At 40.9% G+C, this 20,036-nt stretch overlaps 1 protein-coding gene across 3 annotated transcripts in view; it reads left to right on the top strand.

Moving 5' to 3' along the window:
- The window catches only part of SLC9A7 (solute carrier family 9 member A7), a 151,612-nt gene that overhangs the window by 81,795 nt on the left and 49,781 nt on the right, over positions 1-20,036 (top strand). For all 3 annotated transcript variants that reach the window (XM_027091376.1, XM_027091379.1, XM_027091380.1), the window contains exons 5-9: positions 828-940; positions 16,996-17,101; positions 17,434-17,575; positions 18,532-18,637; positions 19,896-19,984. In XM_027091376.1, the coding sequence (XP_026947177.1) occupies positions 828-940; positions 16,996-17,101; positions 17,434-17,575; positions 18,532-18,637; positions 19,896-19,984 (556 nt within the window). The remainder of the gene's footprint in view (positions 1-827; positions 941-16,995; positions 17,102-17,433; positions 17,576-18,531; positions 18,638-19,895; positions 19,985-20,036) is intronic.

Here is a 20,036-nt window from a genome sequence, read left to right as displayed (position 1 = left end):
ACACACACACACACACACACACACACACACACACACACACACACACACACACACACACACACCCTTAATAACATGTACTAGGCCTTTTAACACTCTTCACTCCTCCCAATTTGTCAGCTGTCCTGTACGAAATGTGCTCTGGCCATGTTGAAATATTAACTTGGTGGTCCTTCTTGGGCCATATCACATTCTGCACAGTATAAGGAGGGCTGCTGCTGGCCTGCCTAACCCATGCAAAGAGTGAGAAGCCAGGTATGTCCATGAGTATGCTGATATTTTAATGGGATGTTCAAAGAGCTTTGCCTCTCTTCCCTTCTTTGAAATAATTATTGGCAGAGAAGGTTGACCAGTTGAATCTTTGTGGCCAACCCATTTTTTTTCTCTCCAGCTTCATCCAGTCCACTCATTTCCATGACTTTAAATGCATTGTCTTAGAATCCTGGGAGTTTTGTAGCAATTCATTACCCATTTTGCAGGGTTCTTTCTCTTCCTTTCTTCCCTACTACCCAGTTGCTTAAAATGCCCTAACTGTTGCTAATTAAGGATCATACTTTATAGTTGTACATAAGCACAGTTCTTTAAAATGGAGTGTTCAGATATTTCAGCAAGATGACATTAACTGCAGACCATTACTTGGTGCCAAAGTCTTATTTGCACATGTTCCTGGTAAGTGTCCAAGCACGGCAGCTGCCCGATGTTTTCACAAACCTCTCTGGAAGTACAGTATTCTAGTACTCCTCTGCTTGCTCATTTGCCAGGTTACTCGATGAGATGGGTTTCTTTTCTTTTTTTTTCCTTCTGACATAGTTTACCTTCCCTTCTTACAGAAATCTCATGTATGGTGTGGTGAAGCTCATGAAGATTGTGGGGCAGCTCTCGGATAAATTTTACTACACGGATTGTCTCTTTTTTGGAGCAGTTATCTCTGCTACTGACCCAGGTATTTGCATATTTGGCCTTATCATTATGATGTTTTATTATTTAAATCTTAAAAAGTTCAGAGCAATCATTAACTTTCATTACAGTAGGGAGACTGTAGTATTAACATGGAACAGTGGAGGAAGAGACCAGTAAGTGGTCTAACAGATGGCTTTTCTAAGGGCCTGCATTTCCCTTTTCTTCTTCTTCTTATTATTGTAAAAAAAAACAACATAAAATTTACCATCTTAATCATCTTCAGGTATATAGTTCAGCAGTGTTGAGTATATTCACATTGTTGTGCAACCAATCTCCAGAATTTTTTCATCTTGCAAAACTGAAACTCTATACCCATTAAGCAACATCTCCCCATCCTCCCCCCACCCCACCCCCCAGTCCTGGGCAACCACCGTTCTACTTTCTGTCTCTATGAGTTTGACTACTGTAGATACCTCATATAAGTGGAATCATCAGAAGTTGTCTTTTTGTGTCTGGCTTATTTCATTAGCGTAATGTCCTCAAGATTCATCTATGTTATAACATGTGTCAGAATTTCCTTCCTTTTAAACCTGAATAATATTCCATTGTATGAATATACCGCATCTTGTTTATCCATCCATCTGCCAACAAGCCCTTGGGTTGCTTCCACCTGTATTTCCCTTTTGTCTTTCATTTTAGAATGTCTAATTTAGTCATAATTTTTACACTTAGACTGTCTTTTTTCTCAGTGTTGTGCTTTTTCATTCTTTTAGGAAACCTATCATTTGGTTTAAATAATACCTTTGCTTAGTAGAAATGCACACCAGTACCTGTAGTGAATGTAATTTAATTTGTAAAGTCCTTTGGTGCAATGTTCCTACACACTGTGATGTGGTTCCTATTCATAAATCTCTTACCTTGTATTTTTCAAGTGTTAGTTGAACCAGTTCTTAAAAGTGGAATTATTATATACCCTTCCTCCCCTGCAGCTCAAAACAAACAAACAAGCTCTCCTCTCCAAGTTGGAACCCATAATTGAATCGGTTCACATAAAGTAGTTACGGCTATTCTTTCCTCTAGTGTTAACTACTGAGAGTGCCATTGCAGGGAAAGAATTTATGGAGAAAGAGCTGATCTTGTTCTTACAGTACAGATGGAAAGATCTTTTCATTGTCTATGATGTCCTCTAACATTCTGGGCAGTAATGATCTCTAAGATATACAGATTCCCACCATGCCCCACCTCCACTTCACCGTGCCTCTTGGGGGGTCCTCTAGATCAGCGCTACCCAGTAGACCTTTCTGTGATGATAGAAATGTTCTATAGTCTTCCCAATCCTTTATGGTAGCCAGTAGCTACGTGTGGCTATTGAGCACTTGAAATGTGGGATAGTGCAAGAAGAACTGATTTTTGAACTTTATGCTCAGTAATTTAAGTTTAAATGGCTACATGTGGCTAGTGGCTACCGCATTGGATAGCACAGCTCTAGACAGTTGTGTAGCTCTGAAAAACCTTGATGATCCAAAAACCGTTGATCTCTCTCACCACCCCGCTATTTTTTTTTTTATGTTTTGAAAAAATTTTTTTCCTTTTTTTTTTTTTTGGCCGCACCACGAGGCATATGGGATCTTAGTTCCCTGACCAGGGATCGAACCACCCATGCCCCCTGCAGTGGAAGTGTGAAGTCCTAACCACTGGGCCACCAGAGAAGTCCCTCTCACCCCCCTGTTTTCTTACAAACACTCTAAGTAAATTGATACTGAAGTCTTGGCTGGTTGAAGCACCCTTGTTTTGTGAGAAGAATATGGGATGTGGAGTTGCAGGTGGTGGTTTGAGTTCTAGCCCTGCCAGTCAGTAAGCGGGTGGCCTGGGCACACTTTATCTCCTGAGCATCAGTTTCCTCATTTATGAAGTAGGAATAATGGTACCTGTTTCCTATTGTGAAGGGCTACTGTGAAGATTAAATGAGATAATGCATGTAAAGTGTTGAGCATAGCATCGGCTGATTATGTTGGTCTCTATCAACATCTTCTGACTCAGGCAGAGATTTCTCTGTTTTACCTCTTTGTGTGTGTGTGTGTGTGTGTGTGTGTGTGTGTGTGTGTGTGTGTGTGTGTAATAACAGGTTAGCACTTAACCTAAGCACTGTGAAAAGTAGCTTTATTATTCTAACACTACAATGTCTGTGACATCTCCAAATGTGTGTCTGTTGAGAAATGATTCTATATAAGTTTAAGAAAGGTGTTTAGTGTCTCTGAAAATATATTACTAACTATACTCATCTATAACTTTATTACTAAAATCTTATTAGTACCACCAATAAGCAAAGGGAAGTTAGTGTAACATAAAGATTACTGATACTGTTTTCTGAGCCATAGTGTCGCTTCATTTAATTGGATAGAAAGGCTTATTTTTCCAGATTATCTTTGTAATTGTTTACTTCACTTTAATGTGTCCATGCTGTGGTAGAAAATAATGGAAGGCATTACCATGACACACCATTCTTATTTGTCCTGTGAAGATTGGCACAGTAAAGGTTTTATAGAAATGAAAGTTCTAGAAAATTGAAACTTTAAACTTGTTAAACATCAGGACATTAACTTTAACTGCTTTTTAATGGAAATCTTTCTGAAATGTAAAATGTTTTTGTAAATTAAAAGTGTTTTACCAGCTTCCTAAAAATCTGTTGTTTGAGAACTTGGGCCATAAAAGAAATAAAAACTTTAAGTGCAGAGTTAGAGGGGAACCATAAGACCAAATTGACTTCTTGTGCCTGGTGCATCAAACAGAAATTCTGGTATTGGGATATGTAGTGGTATTGATGGATATGAAAGAGTAAGAGTCCTTGTCCCTGATTTCACTGTACTTGGCTCTTGTGTTTGGTCTTTCCGTTGATGGGGGCAGCCTGTGCGTGGTATGCTATAGGCTGCTCTGTGACCAGGAGCCCTCTCCATTCCGTGGTTATGTGTCATGGGTGCCACATGCCATCTTTGTGGACTGTTACTTAAATGGATCCACAATTCAGGAAAGAAAATATAAGTTTTCAACCTGTAGTATTGCTACATTCATAAGCAGCTACCAGAGAAAATGAGCGCCATTCCTTCTTGTGAGCCATTATGCAGTGATTCCTCTCACTGGAATCCTGTCACTTCTATACCCCTCGAGTCAGTCAGACCCACTCACAGGTTTCAAAAGCTGTGATCTGTGCTGTCAGAGAGTAATTCTCTAGTTGCACCACCCAGGCTGGTCAGTCTTTTGCTTAGTCTTTGAGACTGAGTTCAAATCTGCCACCTGACTGGTTATTCTTCCTTTACTGCTTCAGTCAGTAGCTCCCACAGCTCTTGAGTCGGGTCTATTTTCTACATAACATTACTTGCCGCTTTGTGCTGAGCGTTCGCAAGTGCTAAGTACTCTTTAGTACACAGATGGAGTGTTCAGGGAAAGTTAGTTGAAGGAACAAAGTCAGGTTCTTGATGTTTCCTTCTTTCTCTTTCCACCGTTCTTTCATTTTTCCCACTGCTTTTTAGATACCTGTACCAGCAGTCTTCAGTCAGTGAATTGTAATTTCTCAGTCCATGTCCGGTTGGAAACAGCTGCTGTGACCTTGTTCTCTCTGATTGCAAGGGTCCAGCTGTGGGGGGAGCCACTCACCCAGTCTGTCATCCCCTTCCTACCCCCACCCCCGCATCATCTTCTGGTTGTCCACACCCGTAGTCCTCATCTTGGTTGGGCACAGGCTTGCCCAGGAGGGACATGGCCGACTTCCTGCCCTGCTTTCTAAGGTGATGGGCAGGGAGAATGAGAAATTGAAATTCAGAACAGCCAAATTCAGACCAGTACAAAGTGTTCATTATTAATTATGCAGAGCTAGTGTTTATTGTCATAAATAAATGAGTTAACTACACATTATTATTATTTTTTTTTACTACTGGTACAGTAGTATTTTAGGAAAATAGTGTTTAAAAGTCAAAGGGGCTTTTGAAAATCATGTACTCAAGGCTTCACTTTACTCTGTCTTTGGACTTTGCTGTGCACTATTGGATGGCTTCCGTTTGCCCCTCCACATTTCCACACTACCCTTCCCCACTCTCTTCTTGGCACTGGGAGGCTGACTGGTATGGAAGATTGCAAAGGTTCCTTTGCCTTCTACTTTCCCATTGGATTTGTCCGCGGGGAGAGCACCAGTGGGAGACTGGGAGGAGGCTCGACATGCAGGGTCCCTGTGGGCTGGCTGTGTCCCTTGAACAAAGGTCACGGCTCCTGTTGGGTGACCCTCTCCACACAGCTCCTGGTTCTGGCAACCACTCCTTCCCTGGACTCTTTGAGCCTAGGGATGGTATAAAAGCTCCCTGTTTTCAGCCACAGGTACTGCCCTCCCCCTCTCCCGTGCTCTCTACACACTTCTATAAATAATGCCTTTATAAACACTTCTCAAATTACTCATCTGTTTCCTGCCAGAACGCTCGCTGATAAAGTCCTGGGACCCAGGTGTCCTGGGCTGCCAGCCCTGTGCTCTGTTCGTTGAGATTAGCCTCCACCAGTCTTGAGTCCCTGACTGACTGACTGACTGATGTGAACAGAGGCCTCTGGTGCCAACCCCCAGTGGACGTACTGTATGAGTAATAGATAAAATTTCTCTCGGGTTTGACCACTGGGATTTTGGGAAGTTTGTTACGGCAGCAGAAAGTAGCCCACCACACAGGGCCTGTTTTCTCATCTCTAAATTGGGAGATATGATACTACTACCTTCCTAGGGTTTTTATGAGGACTAAATGAGATTGTAAAATGTTTAGCATAGTGCCTGCTTCCCGGTAAGACCTTAACCATTGTTATTATTATCATTGTTAATTTTTCTTCAACATTGGGTTCAAAACAAGACAATTCTTGTGTCATATAACGATAAACTAAGAGTAGAGGTTTTGTATTAGTCAGGTTTCTTCAAAGAAACAGAATAAATAGGAGACATATGTGTGTGTGAGGGGGAGAGGGAAAGAGACATATTGATTGATTGACTGCTTGATTGTAACGAATTGGCTTATGTGATTATGGAGGCTAAGAAGTCTCAAGATCTGCAGTGCAAAGGCTTGAGAACCAGGAGATCCAATGCTGTAGTTCCAGTCTGGGTCCAAAGACAGGCAGAGAAAGTGAATTCTCCCTTACTCTGCCTTTTTTGTTCTAGTGAAACCTTCAACAGACCACATGAGTCCCACCCTCATTGAGGGGGGCCATCTGCTTTACTCAGTCTACTGACTCAAATGTTAATCTCATCCAGAACCTCACAGACACATCCAGAATAATGTTTAATCGAAAATCTGGGCACCCCATGGTCCAGTCAAGTTGACAAGTAAAATTAACCATCACAGGTTTTATGTAAGGACCACACATATCGTTAATGTAATAAATAATCCAGAAAACAAGAACTTTTTTTAGCCTAATCCCTGAAGATTTTTCCTGTTGTGTAACTTGACAAACTGTTTTCAAGGGTGGAAGAAAGAGATTGACCTTGTTTGTGTCTTGTTTTATGCAGATGACATGTCTGTCCTTTAGGAAGTATGCCTGCTGGTGATGCCCCCTGTTGATGTCTGGTTAGCATCTGAAAGCTTAGAGTAGTGGTTTTAGTGCCTAGATTTACGATTATCTGGAGCAGCCTCATGATATAGCTGACATTTTTCAACTCCAAATTATTTTTTGTTTACTCTCAATAAATGAGTTGAACTTTTCGAAGAGAAAGGCGTGATGGGAAGTGGTTTCAGAATCTCCCTTAATCCCTAACAAAAATAGAGAAAGCAAGACAAGCAAAAAAGAAAACACAGACTCTACTAGCTGACAGAGTATCTCCATGAATCCCCAGTTATCAACTGGGGGGGTCAAACTACCTGTAGCAGTGAGACTTAGGGATAAGAACAGCAACTGTGCTGGAGGAAGCAAAGGAAAGAGGGGCTGCTGGTCATTTTGATTGTCAGGGAACCTAGAAATTTCCCACAAGTATTCACAGTCAAAAGGAGGGATCCCCACTGGGAGCAAAGAATTTTATGGTTGTATTGGATAACATCAGTGAATATTGGGAGGAGGCTTTTCAGGCTCTAATTTGTGGGGGAGGGCAAGGAGACTGGAGGAGGCGTGAGGCTGCTGGAGTGACCTGGGCCCTCAGACCTCTCAGGAAGTTCCTTGTAGAAGATCTCTCTGCAAGGACAGAGCCACTGCCTAAAAATGACCTGCTCGGAGCACAGACCTTGATTGATTGGGCATTAAAGGAGAAAGAAAGCTCAGATAGTAATGGTGGAGAAGGCCAGAGGAAGTCGATCTGAGTATTGGCTACACCTCTGGGTGGCTACACCTCTGGACCATATTTTTAATACTTCAATGTAAAACCAGAAGAGGGAGCCCTAGAGCCATGAAACTGGAAAAGCTGTTCTGGGCCTTCTACCCCCTACCCACCTCACTTAATATGGGCAGCAGAAATGGATTGAGGTTGAACTTCATGTAAATATAAGAAAAAATGGGGATAACCCCTATGAATAATAAAGTTACAGATAATGAAGTCATACCAGAAGAAGAGGGTCCCAAAGCAGATGAAACTTTATTAACATTCCAACAGAAGCTAAAGTAAGTTAAGAAAATGATAGAAGTTATAAAAGAACTGTATACATCAGGATTGGAAAATTCAGAAATGAGAGGACTACACAATAGGGCGTTATGAAAAGAGAGCTGACAGAAAGGAATGGAGGGGGAACCCATGGAGAAAAAGAGATGTAAAGTATTAAAACAATAAATTTGAAAATGGGTAAACCCCGAATGATAGTGTCAAGGAATATACATCAGTGGTCAAACTATAAGGAAATGCAAGGAAATGATTCCTATAAATCATGTTACTGGTTACTTTTGAGTGAAGGAAGGGGCTTGAGAGTGGGATGGAACATATTGTGGGGGGCTTCTGTGGGGGTTGGCAAAGTTCCATTTCTTGAACTGGATGATGGTTACAAGAGTGGTTGGCTTATAATAGTGCTAAATATTTGTTTCGTTTTGTTTTCTAATAGTATCAGTTAGTAATGCACTTGGCTGCAAATAACAGAAAAATCTGGCTAATACTAGCTTAAACAGAGAGCTATTTAACTTGGCTAACGGCTCCGAGCTGGTGCCATGGCTGCCACTACAGTCAGGCATCCAGGCACTCAGTCTTTCTAGGTCATTACCCTTGGGTTTCAGACACACCTTAGTTGCCCCATGGAGGCAGGATGACTGCCCTGCGTCCAGTCTCCTCCCTCTTCCAGGCAGCAAAAGTGGCACTCACCACAAGGGAAGCTGAAGAAGTGAGTTTAGTTTTTCAGGTCCTTATGGCAGAAACTAACAAAGCAGGAGGTAGTTGGGTGTGAGTGCTGAAAGAGAACCCCGCCTGCATGTGTACATTTAGAGCAGTGGTTCTCAACCGGGGATGATTCTGCGCCACACCCCTCCCCCCACCCCCCTGCCCAGCAGACATTTGGCAATGTCTGGAGACATTTTTAGTTGTCACAACTTGGCAGGGGAGAATGTGCAGTGCTACTGGTATCTTGTGGGTAGAGGTCAGGGATGCTGCTAAACTGTCTTATGAGGCACAGGACAGCCCCCACGACAGAGTTATATGGCCCCGAATATCAGTAGAACTGAAGTTGAGAAACTCCAAAGCCCTTTCGGGTGGGTCCATAAAGTCAAAACTGATTTAATAATAATAGTAGTACATCATTTGTCTTTTTTACTTATGTTCTTTCACAAGTGTACCATTGAGTGGAGTTTTCCAGGGGCTATATAATGTGTGATACTGACTCTCTGTTGATCGAATGCAGAAACAGATATGAGAACCATCTATCTTCCATTACTTCACATGTTAAAGAGATCTGAGAAAATGTAAAACAGTGGCTCTCTTCTCACAATTTTTTTTGTTTGTTTTGGAAAATATAATTATTTTTCATTAAAAATATGTTAACATATAATGGTTTTACTAGTAATTTAAATGAATAAATATTTAATTTTTTGTCTTATTCAATACAGTAAATATTGATACCTATAGCCCACAAAACTAAAGCTCTTTGGGGCCTCAAAATTTTCTAAGGGTGTAAAGAAGTCCTGAGATCAAAAGTATGAGAGCTGCTGGTCTGGAAAATAGCTGATTTTTTAAAAAAAATTTTAATATCATTTTATATAGCAGATTCTTATTAGTCATCAATTTTATACACATCAGTGTATACATGTCAATCCCAATTGCCCAATTCATCACACCACCATCCCCACCCCCCTGCCGCTTTCCCCCCTTGGTGTCCATACATTTGTTCTTTACATCTGTGTCTCAATTTCTGCGCTGCAAACCGGTTCACCTGTACGATTTTCTAGGTTCCACATATATACGTTAACGTATGATATTTGTTTTTCTCTTTCTGACTTACTTCAATCTGTATGACAGTCTCTAGGTCCATCCACGTCTCAACAAATGACCCAATTTCGTTCCTTTTTGTGGCTGAGTAATATTCCATTGTATATATGTACCACATCTTCCTTATCCATTCGTCTGTCGATGGGCATTTAGGTTGCTTCCATGACCTGGCTATTGTAAATAGTGCTGCAATGAATATTGGGGTGCGTGTGTCTTTTTGAATTATGGTTTTCTCTGGGTATATGCCCAGTAGTGGGATTGCTGGATCATATGGTAATTCTATTTTTAGTTTTTTAAGGAACCTCCATACTGTTCTCCATAGTGGCTGTATCAATTTACATTCCCACCAACAGTGCAAGAGGGTTCCCTTTTCTCCACACCCTCTCCAGCATTTGTTGTTTGTAGATTTTCTGATGATGCCCATTCTACCTGGTGTGAGGTGATACCTCATTGTAGATTTGATTTGCATTTCTCTAATAATTAGTGATGTTGAGGAGCTTCTCATGTGCTTCTTGGCCATCTGTATGTCTTCTTCGGAGAAATGTCTGTTTTGGTCTTCTCCCCATTTTTGGATTGGGTTGTTTGTTGCTTTCATATTGAGCTGCATGAGCTGTTTATATATTTTGAAGATTAATCCTTTGTCCGTTGATTCGTCTGCAAATATTTTCTCCCATTCTGAGGGTTGTCTTTTGGTCTTGTTTATGGTATCCTTTGCTGTGCAAAAGCTTTGAAGTTTCATTAGGTCCCATTTGTTTATTGCGTTTTTATTTCCATTACTCTAGGAGGTGGATCAAAAAAGATCTTGCTGTGATTTATGTCAAAGAGTGTCCTTCCTATGTTTTCCTCTAAGAGTTTTATAGTGTGTGGTCTTACATTTAGGTCTCTAATCCATTTTGAGTTTATTTTTGTGTATGGTGTTAGGGAATGTTCTGATTTCATTCTTTTACATGTACCTGTCCAGTTTTCCCAGCACCACTTATTGAAGAGACTGTCTTTTCTCCATTGTGTATCCTTGCCTCCTTTGTCATAGATTAGTTGACCATAGGTGCATGGGTTTATCTCTGGGCCTTCTATCTTGTTCCATTGATCTACGTTTCTGTTTTTGTGCCAGTACCATACTGTCTTGATTACTGTAGCTTTGTAGTATAGTCTGAAGTCAGGGAGCCTGATTCCTCCAGCTCCGTTTTTTTCCCTCTAGACTGCTTTGGCTATTCAGCGTCTTTTGTGTCTCCATACAAATTTTAAGATTTTTTGTTCTAGTTCCATAAAAAGTGCCATTGGTAATTTGATAGGGATTGCACTGAATCTGTAGATTGCTTTGGGTAGTATAGTCATTTTAACAATATTGATTCTTCCAATCCAAGAACATGGTATACCTCTCCATCTGTTGGTATCATCTTTAATTTTTTTCATCAGTTTCTTATAGTTTTCTGCATACAGGTCTTTTGTCTCCCTAGGTAGGTTTATTCCTAGGTATTTTATTCTTATTGTTGCAGTGGTAAAGGGGAGTGTTTCCTTAATTTCTCTTTCAGATTTTTCATCATTAGTGTATAGCAATGCAAGAGATTTCTGTGCATTAATTTTGTATCCTGCAACTTTACCAAATTCATTGATTAGCTCTAGTAGTTTTCTGGTGGCATCTTTAGGATTCCCTATGTACAGTATCATGTCATCCGCAAACAGTGACGGTTTTAGTTCTTCTTTTCCAATTTGTATTCCTTTTATTTCTTTTTCTTCTCTGATTGCCGTGGCTAGGACTTCCAAAACTATGTTGAATAATAGTGGCGAGAGTGGACATCCTTGTCTTGCTCCTGATCTTAGAGGAAATGCTTTCAGTTTTTCACCATTGAGAATGATGTTTGCTGTGGGTTTGTCGTATATGGCCTTTATTATGTTGAGGTAGGTTCCATCTATGCCCACTTTCTGGAGAGTTTTTATCATAAATCGGTGTTGAATTTTGTCAAAAGCTTTTTCTGCATCTATTGAGATGATCATATGGTTTTTATTCTTCAGTTTGTTAATATGGTGTATCACATTCATTGATTTGCATATATTGAAGAAACCTTGCATCCCTGGGATAAATCCCACTTGATCATGGTGTATGATCCTTTTAATGTGTTGTTGGATTCTGTTTGCTAGTATTTTGCTGAGGCTTTTTGCATCTGTATTCATCAGTGATATTGGTCTGTAATTTTCTTTTTTTGTAGCATCTTTGTCTGGTTTTGGTATCAGGGTGATGGTGGCCTCATAGAATGAGTTTGCGAGTGTTCCTTCCTCCTCAATTTTTTGGAAGAGTTTGAGAAGAATGGGTGTTAGTTCTTCTCTAAATGTTTGATAGAATTCACCTGTGAAGCCATCCGGTCCTGGACTTTTGTTTGTTGGAAGATTTTTAATCACAGTTTCATGTTCATTACTTGTGATTGTTCTGTTCATATTTTCTGTTTCTTCCTGGTTTAGTCTTGGAAGGCTATACCTTTCTAAGAAATTGTCCATTTCTTCCAGGTTGTCCATTTTATTGGCATAGAGTTGCTTGTAGTAGTCTCTTAGGATGCTATGTATTTCTGTGGTGTCTCTTGTAACTTCTCCTTTTTCATGTCTAATTTTATTGATTTGAGTCCTCTCCCTCTTTTTCTTGATGAGTCTGGCTAATGCTTTATCAATTTTGTTTATCTTGTCAAAGAACCAGCTTTTAGTTTTATTGATCTTTGCTATTGTTTTCTTTGTCTCTATTTCATTTATTTCTGCTCTGATCTTTATGATTTCTTTCCTTCTGCTAATTTTGCGTTTTGTTTTTCCTTCTTTCGCTAGTTCCTTTAGGTGTAAGATTAGATTGTTTATTTGAGATTTTTCTTGTTGCTTTAGGTAGGCTTTTATAGCTATAAGCTTCCCTCTTAGAACTGCTTTTGCTGCATCCCATAGGTTTTGGATTGTCGTGTTTTCATTGTCGTTTGTCTCCAGGTATTTTTTGATTTCCTCTTTGATTTCTTCAGCGATCTCTTGGTTATTTAGTAACGTATTGTTTAGCCTCTATGTGTTTGTGTTTTTTACGTTTTTTCCCCTGTAATTCATTTCTAATCTCATAGCGTTGTGGTCAGAAAAGATGCTTGATACGATTTCAATTTTCTTAAATTTACTGTGGCTTGATTTGTGACCCAAGATATGATTTATCCTGGAGAATGTTCCGTGCGCACTTGAGAAGAAAGTGTAATCTGCTGTTTTTGGATGGAATGTCCTATAAATATCAATTAAATCTATCTAGTCTATTGTGTCATTTAAAGCTTCTGTTTCCTTATTTGTTTTCTTTTTTGATGATCTGTCCATAGGTATAAGTGAGGTGTTAAAGTCACCCACTATTATTGTGTTACTGTCGATTTCCTCTTTTATAGCTGTTAGCAGTTACCTTATGTATTGAGGTGTTCCTATGTTGGGTGCATATATATTTATAATTGTATATCTTCTTCTTGGATTGATCCCTTGATGATTATGTGGTGTCCATCCTTGTCTCTTGTAACATTCTTTATTTTAAAGTCTATTTTATCTGATATGAATATTGCTACTCCAGCTTTCTTTTGATTTCCATTTGCATGGAATATCTTTTTCCATCCCCTCACTTTCAGTCTGTATGTGTCCCTAGGTCTGAAGTGGGTCCCTTGTAGACAGCATATATAGGGGTCTTGTTTTTGTATCCATTCAGCAAGGCTGTGTCTTTTGCTTGGAGCATTTAATCCATTCACGTTTAAGGTAATTATCGATATGTATGTTCCTATTACCATTTTCTTAATTGTTTTGGGTTTGTTTTTGTAGGTCCTTTTCTTCTCTTGTGTTTCCCACTTAGCATTTCCCCTTTAGCATTTGCTGTAGAGCTGGTTTGGTGATGCTGAATTCTCTTAGCTTTTGCTTGTCTGTAAAGCTTTTGATTTCTCCATGGAAGCTGAATGAGATCCTTGCTGGGTAGAGTAATCTTGGTTGTAGGTTCTTCCCTTTCATCACTTTAAGTATATCATGCTACTCCCTTCTGGCTTGTAGAGTTTCTGCTGAGAAATCAGCTGTTAACCTTATGGGAGTTCCCTTGTATGTTATTTGTCGTTTTTCCTTTGCTGCTTTCAATAATTTTTCTTTGTCTTTAATTTTTGCCAATTTGGTTACTATGTGTCTCCGTGTGTTTCTCCTTGGGTTTATCCTGTGTGGGACTCTCTGTGCTTCCTGGACTTGGGTGGCTACTTCCTTTCCCATGTTAGGGAAGATTTCGACTATAATCTCTTCTAATATTTTCTTGGGTCCTTTCTCTTTCTCTTCTACTTCTGGGACCCCTATAATGCGAATGTTGTTGCGTTTAATGTTGTCCCAGAGGTCTCTTAGGCTGTCTTCATTTCTTTTCATTCTTTTATCTTTATTCTGTTCTGCAGCAGTGAATTCCACCATTCTGTCTTGCGGTCACTTATCCGTTCTTCTGCCTCAGTTATTCCGCTATTGATTCCTTCTAGTGTAGTTTTCATTTCAGTTATTGTGTTGTTCATCTCTGTTTGTTATTTCATTCTTCTAGGTCTTTGTTAAACATTTCTTGCATCTTCTTGATCTTTGCCTCCATTCTTTTTCCGATGTCCTGGATCATCTTCACTATCATTACTCTGAATTCTTTTTCTGGAAGATTGCCTATCTCCACTTCATTTTGTTGTTTTTCTGGGGTTTTATCTTCTTCCTTCATCTGGTACATAGCCCTCTGCCTTTTCATCTTGTCTCTCTTTCTGTGAATGTGGTTTTTGTTCCCCAGGCTGCAGGACTGTAGTTCTTCTTGCTTCTGCTGTCTGCCCTCTGGTGGATGAGCCTATCTAAGAGGCTTGTGCAAGTTTCCTGATGGGAGGGACTGGTGGGTAGAGCTGGGTGTTGCTCTGGTGGGCAGAGCTCAGTAAATCTTTAATCTGCTTGTCTGCTGATGGGTGGGGCTGGGTTCCCTCCCTGTTAGTTGTTTGTCCTGAGGCAACCCAACACTGGAGCCTACCTGGGCTCTTTGGTGGGGCTAATGGCAGACTCTGGGAGGGTTCACGCCAAGGAGTACTTCCCAGAACTTCTGCTCCCAGTGTCCTTGTCCTCATGGTGAGCCACAGCCACCCCCCGCCTCTGCAGGAGACCCTCCAACACTAGGAGGTAGGTCTGGTTCAGTCTCCTATGGGGTCACTGCTCCTTCCCCTGGGTCCCGATGTGCACACTACTTTGTGTGCGCCCTCCAAGAGTGGAGTCTCTGTCTCCCCCAGTCCTGTCAAAGTCCTGCAATCAAATCCCACTAGCCTTCAAAGTCTTATTCTCTAGGAATTCCTCCTCCCGTTGCTGGACCCCCAGGATGGGAAGCCTGACGTGGGGCTCAGAACCTTCACTCCAGTGGGTGCACATCTGTGGTATAAGTGTTCTCCAGTCTGTGAGTCAGCCACCCAGCAGTTATGGGATTTGATTTTACTGTGATTGCGCCCCTCCTACCATCTCATTGTGGCTTCTCCTTTGTCTTTGGATGTGGGGTATCTTTTTTGGTAAGTTCTGGTGTCTTCCTGTGGATGATTGTCCAACAGCTAGTTGTGGTTCTGGTGTTCTCACAAGAGGGAGTGAGAGCACGTCCTTCTACTCTGCCATCTTGGTTCATAATGGAAAATAGCTGATTTTTAAATGTCTATGAAATGTGAAAACTGTGAGAAGTGTAATTATGTATACTCTGTTATAAATGAAGACTTTCATTATTTCGTAATCCTTTATTAAACCTTCACTGTGCCCCGACCCTATGCTGGAGCACAGTGATCAATAAAATAGGGTTTCTATTTCCATGTTCTTTCTTTTTATTCCTGGTGGTCATTAACAGACATTTAAAGAAAAATTGATTTTGTTAGCTCTAAACTCAAACTTGAATGACCAGAAATAGGCATTTTGCCCCCATTATGTTTTTTTTATTTTTAATTTAAAATTTTTAAATTATTGTAGTTAATATGTAATGTTACATTAGTTTTAGGTGTACAGCAAAGTATTACGTTATTTTTTTCCAGATTATATTCTTTTTTTTAACATCTTTATTGGAGTATAATTGCTTTACAGTGGTGTGTTAGTTTCTGCTTTATAACAAAGTGAATCAGTTATACATATACATATGTTCCCATATCTCTTCCCTCTTGCGTCTACGTCCCTCCCACTCTCCCTATCCCACCCCTCTAGGTGGTCACAAAGCACCGAGCTGATCTCCCTGTGCTATGCGGCTGCTTCCCACTAGCTATCTATTTTACGTTTGGTAGTGTATATATGTCCATGCCACTCTCTCGCTTTGTCACAGCTTACCCTTCCCCCTCCCCATATCCTCAAGTCCATTCTCTTATATTACAAATTTTTGAATAAACTTTTTGTTGTATCTTTTGGATCTTAAAAGGTGTAAGTCTGGGCCGATGACAAATTACCAGGAAATTGAACCTGCACTTTTATCTTCTAGTTTGGGAGCATGGCAGAGCCAGCTAGCACCAAGTTTACATGCTCTTCAGATCCCCAGCGAGCCCAGGTTTATGATCTTTCCATGTGCGGAGTCCTTTTTCCAATGCTTTACCACTAAGATTTTGAGATTAAAATGGTGCTTATGGGACTTCCCTGATGGCGCAGTGGTTAAGCATCCACCTGCCAATGCAGGGGACATGGGTTCGATCCCTGGTCCGGGAGGATCCCCCATGCCGTGGAGCAACTAAGCCTGTGCGCCACAACTACTGAGCCCGCGCGCCGAGAGCCTGTGCTCCACAACAAGAGAAGCCACCGCAATGAGAAGCCTGCGCACCGCAACGAAGAGTAGTCCCAGCTCCCCACGACTAGAGAAAGCCCACACGCAGCAGCAAAGACCCAACACAGCCAAAAATAAATTAGTTAATTAATTTAAAAAATAAAATGAAAAATAAAATAAAATAAAATAGGGTTTCTTTGCAGCAACATGGATGGACCCAGAGACTATCATACTAAGTGAAGTAAGTCAGAAAGAGAAAGACAAATACCATATGATATCACTTAATTTGGAATCTAAAATATGACGTGAACGAACCTATCTATGAAACAGAAAGAGACTCACAGACATAGAGAACAGACTTGTGGTTGCCAAAGGAGAGGAGGGTGGGGGAGGGATGGAATGGGAGATTTGGATTAGCAGATGCAAACTGTTATATATATCAGTAGAATGGATAAACTAGCACAGGGAACTATATTCAGTATCTGTGATAAACCATAATGGAAAAGAATACGAAAAAGAGTGTGTGTGTGTGTATTCAGATATCACTTTGCTGTAACCTGAAACTAACACAACTTTGTAAATCAACTATACTTCAATAAAATAAAAAATAAAATAGGGTTTCTGCCTTCAAAGAGATTTCACCCCACCAGTAGAGCCAAGTCACATTAATTGTGATTATTTTTTACGTTCTGTAATAGAAGTGTTTTCAAAGTGTGATGAGATTACAGTTGAGAGCACAGTGTTATTAGAATCAAGCATCATATCACTCCTCATTAAGATTAGGAAGATTGCCATTTTCATTTCTGCCATAGACAGACGACCCATCTTTGACTTCCTTCCTGTCTCCCAAACCACCCTGTCCCACCAAAGATAAGAATTGCTTCTATGAATTTGTTATCAATGGCTTAAAGTCAGAAACCGAAACTAACTTGTATGCTTTTGTCCCATGTTTTAGTGACTGTCCTGGCGATATTTAATGAATTGCATGCAGATGTGGACCTTTACGCACTTCTGTTTGGAGAAAGTGTCCTAAATGATGCTGTTGCCATTGTACTGTCCTCGTAAGTAACAATATTTCTGCCTGGGAAGAGAGACTCTGGCTTCCTGAATGCTCTGGGCTAAAATCAGAGGCCCATCTTAAAAGTGTTAAATTTTGAATTGGGTGCTCTTCTAAATGAGGTTTATCGACTTAGTTGATAAAGTTACGTTGCTTTGTCCAGTTGGCAGCGGTTGGAATGCCGATACCATCATAACATGGTGACTGCAGATTAAATTAAATGAATACACCATGGGGAGTGCTCTGCAGAGTGTAGATGCCTATGTTTGTCGATATTTGTAAGTACCATGGTGTAAAACCAGCTTAGTGTTTTTTAACTCTCTCTTTAAACTCCAGGTCTATTGTTGCCTACCAGCCAGCGGGGCTGAACACTCACGCCTTTGATGCTGCTGCCTTTTTTAAGTCAGTTGGCATTTTTCTAGGTATATTTAGTGGCTCTTTTACCATGGGAGCTGTGACTGGTGTTGTGACTGCTCTAATATCCTTTTTGTAGTTTCTGCCCCTGCCTAAGTATGACTATGTGGCATCGCACTTGGGAAAAGAAAGTTCTCAGTTCTTCCTTTCCGAAATGAATCTTAAATTAATTGTCCCACTGGGGGCTGGGGGCTCCTGAAATGTCACCCTTTGGTGAAACATGACAGTCGATGGCCTAGCTAAGAGTTTGAGAAAATGTTTGAGAGTGTAGCTCTTGGCTTAGCTCTGTCCTCACCTTTGTGTTTTCTGTCCTCCCTATAAACCTGTCGGAGATAGGAGCTTGGGGGAAGTGTCAGTTTTTTTGGGGGGTGGGGTGGGGCTGAAAGAGTGGAAGAGCCAGGAGGAGGCTGGGAATCAGGGACCACCTCTCAGGAGGCTGGGAGGAAGCAGGCTGTGAAGTACTTTAGCCGCAGCCTGACTGCTGTTGTCCACTGTTCCAGGCCATATGGGACTAACGTGGCCGTAAGTAGCCAGGGACTATCTGGGGGAATTACAGCAAGGTGGCCTTCCTTAAGCCAAGGACTGCACAATATTGCCTTAAAAACCAACCAACCAACAAACCAACCAACATAAAAGCAAAGTGCAGAATGAGCAGGCAAGCCTTCCACAGGTTAAGATTTAATCATTTTAAGTGTACAATTCAGTGGCCTTAGGTGCATCCACAGTGTTGTGTAACCATCCCCGCTATTTCCCGAACCTTCTTCGTCATCCCCAACAGAAAGTGTGTGCCCATTAAACAATATGATCCCTATATCCTCCCCTCTCCCAGCCCTTGGAAACCTCTATTCTACTGGGAAGCTTCATTTTCTTTACTTTCAAAACCAAGCAGCAGCTCTGGGGCCCCAAAGGAAGAGCCGAAGGGAAAGGGTAGCCCTTAGGGAGGGGTCCTGGGCTAAGAGAGCGTGGTTCTCGGTGACCCTGATGCTTGTTGCTGGAGACAGTTCCTTGACAGGAGCTGACGTGACCAAGTTTACCAAGCTGCACTGCTTCCCCCTGCTGGAGACGGCGCTCTTCTTCCTGATGTCGTGGAGCACCTTCCTTTTGGCAGAAGCCTGTGGGTTTACCGGTGGGTTTCCTCTGCCCTTGGCCACCCTTCCCCTCACTGTGGCGGAGGCTGTGGGAGCTTGAGGGGAGCGAAGAATTCTTAAATAGCTGCTGCCCAGAGTTGATAAACCACTCACGGAGTGTCCATATGGAGGACTGCTGAGCAAGGCTGGTGTTCTGCCTTATGAATAATTTAGTTTCCCAGAGCTACATATTTTTTAAAGGATAAGCTTTATTGTTTCAAACTCAGTTACATCCTTGAGTACTCGTTCTAACTATAAGTAGATACTTAGCTGCAAAAGTTACTGAATATATTAACACCTCATTTGTATCCTCCCCTGGATTGCTTCGTTATTTTACAAACAGTAGCAATAACAAGCAAAATATATATCCTTTTAAAGGTAATTTTGCTTTTACTCAGATGAGTGTGAGCACAATTTTTCCTTGTTTTGTTTTTGGTCTGTTTAATCATTGCTTTTCAATACTGTGTTTTTATGGTGCCCGTTTCATAGATTATTAGTGGGAGTGATCATGTGGTTTTAGTTCCTCACATTCCCTCATTAAAAAAAATAAATCATTGGATTTTTCTATTAGAAAACTCAAGTACAGTTACTATATATACATAATCCAGGTAATTCGGAAGTCCTTTTTATCGTCTTTTCAAAATATTGCAGCATATCTTTATATGCCCCACTTCCTTTAAAACTTGACAATCATCTGTAAATATATAGGCAAAGTCCCAGGTGTGTTAATTGTCTTACACAATAAAATAGTCACCGTTAACCAGAAATCTAGATTATCAGGGCCAGGATAATTGGACTAGTACTCTGGATCCATTTTGTCTGAAGCCCTAGACCATGCAAAAATATAAAGCATTGGTTTGAAATTAAATGCATTCATTCAGTGAACAGAGAGGAATATGACAAAAGTGTGTGATGGGCGCACACTTCACAGTCTCTTTGAGGGAATGAATGCTAAATGCCATGCCATATAGAGATGGCCAATTCAGTAGGAGTTTAGAAGAGGGGAGAGAATACTCTTAAATCTGGAACAAGAGGTAAATCAGTGGCCTTGTCTTTGAAGGAGGGCAGGGTTGGGAGAAGCAAAGGTTGATACGAGAAGTGTGGGCAGAGGGAGCTTTCAGTAATAGGAAATTTTCAAAAACTTTCAGGAAGTTGGATATGCTGGGCTTGACTACCTTAACTTTTTGTTTCAGGTAGGATTTTTTTCTGCTTCTTTTTTTCCCTCCATTGATTTTTTTTTTTAAACTCTCTTGCCAGGCGTTGTAGCTGTCCTTTTCTGTGGAATCACACAAGCTCATTACACCTACAACAATCTGTCGGTGGAATCAAGAAGTCGAACGAAGCAGGTGAGGGAGAGGCCTGTGTCCCCACAAGTGACCTGCGAATACAAGGGAGGGG

The sequence above is a fragment of the Aethalodelphis obliquidens genome, unplaced genomic scaffold (assembly GCF_003676395.1).
Source record: "Aethalodelphis obliquidens isolate GAN/ISIS:26980383/991018 unplaced genomic scaffold, ASM367639v1 scaffold71, whole genome shotgun sequence".
Classification (NCBI taxonomy): Eukaryota; Metazoa; Chordata; class Mammalia; order Artiodactyla; family Delphinidae; genus Aethalodelphis; species Aethalodelphis obliquidens.
Note: the sequence above shows the minus strand (reverse complement) of the source record. Positions and strands in the feature narration are given on the sequence as shown.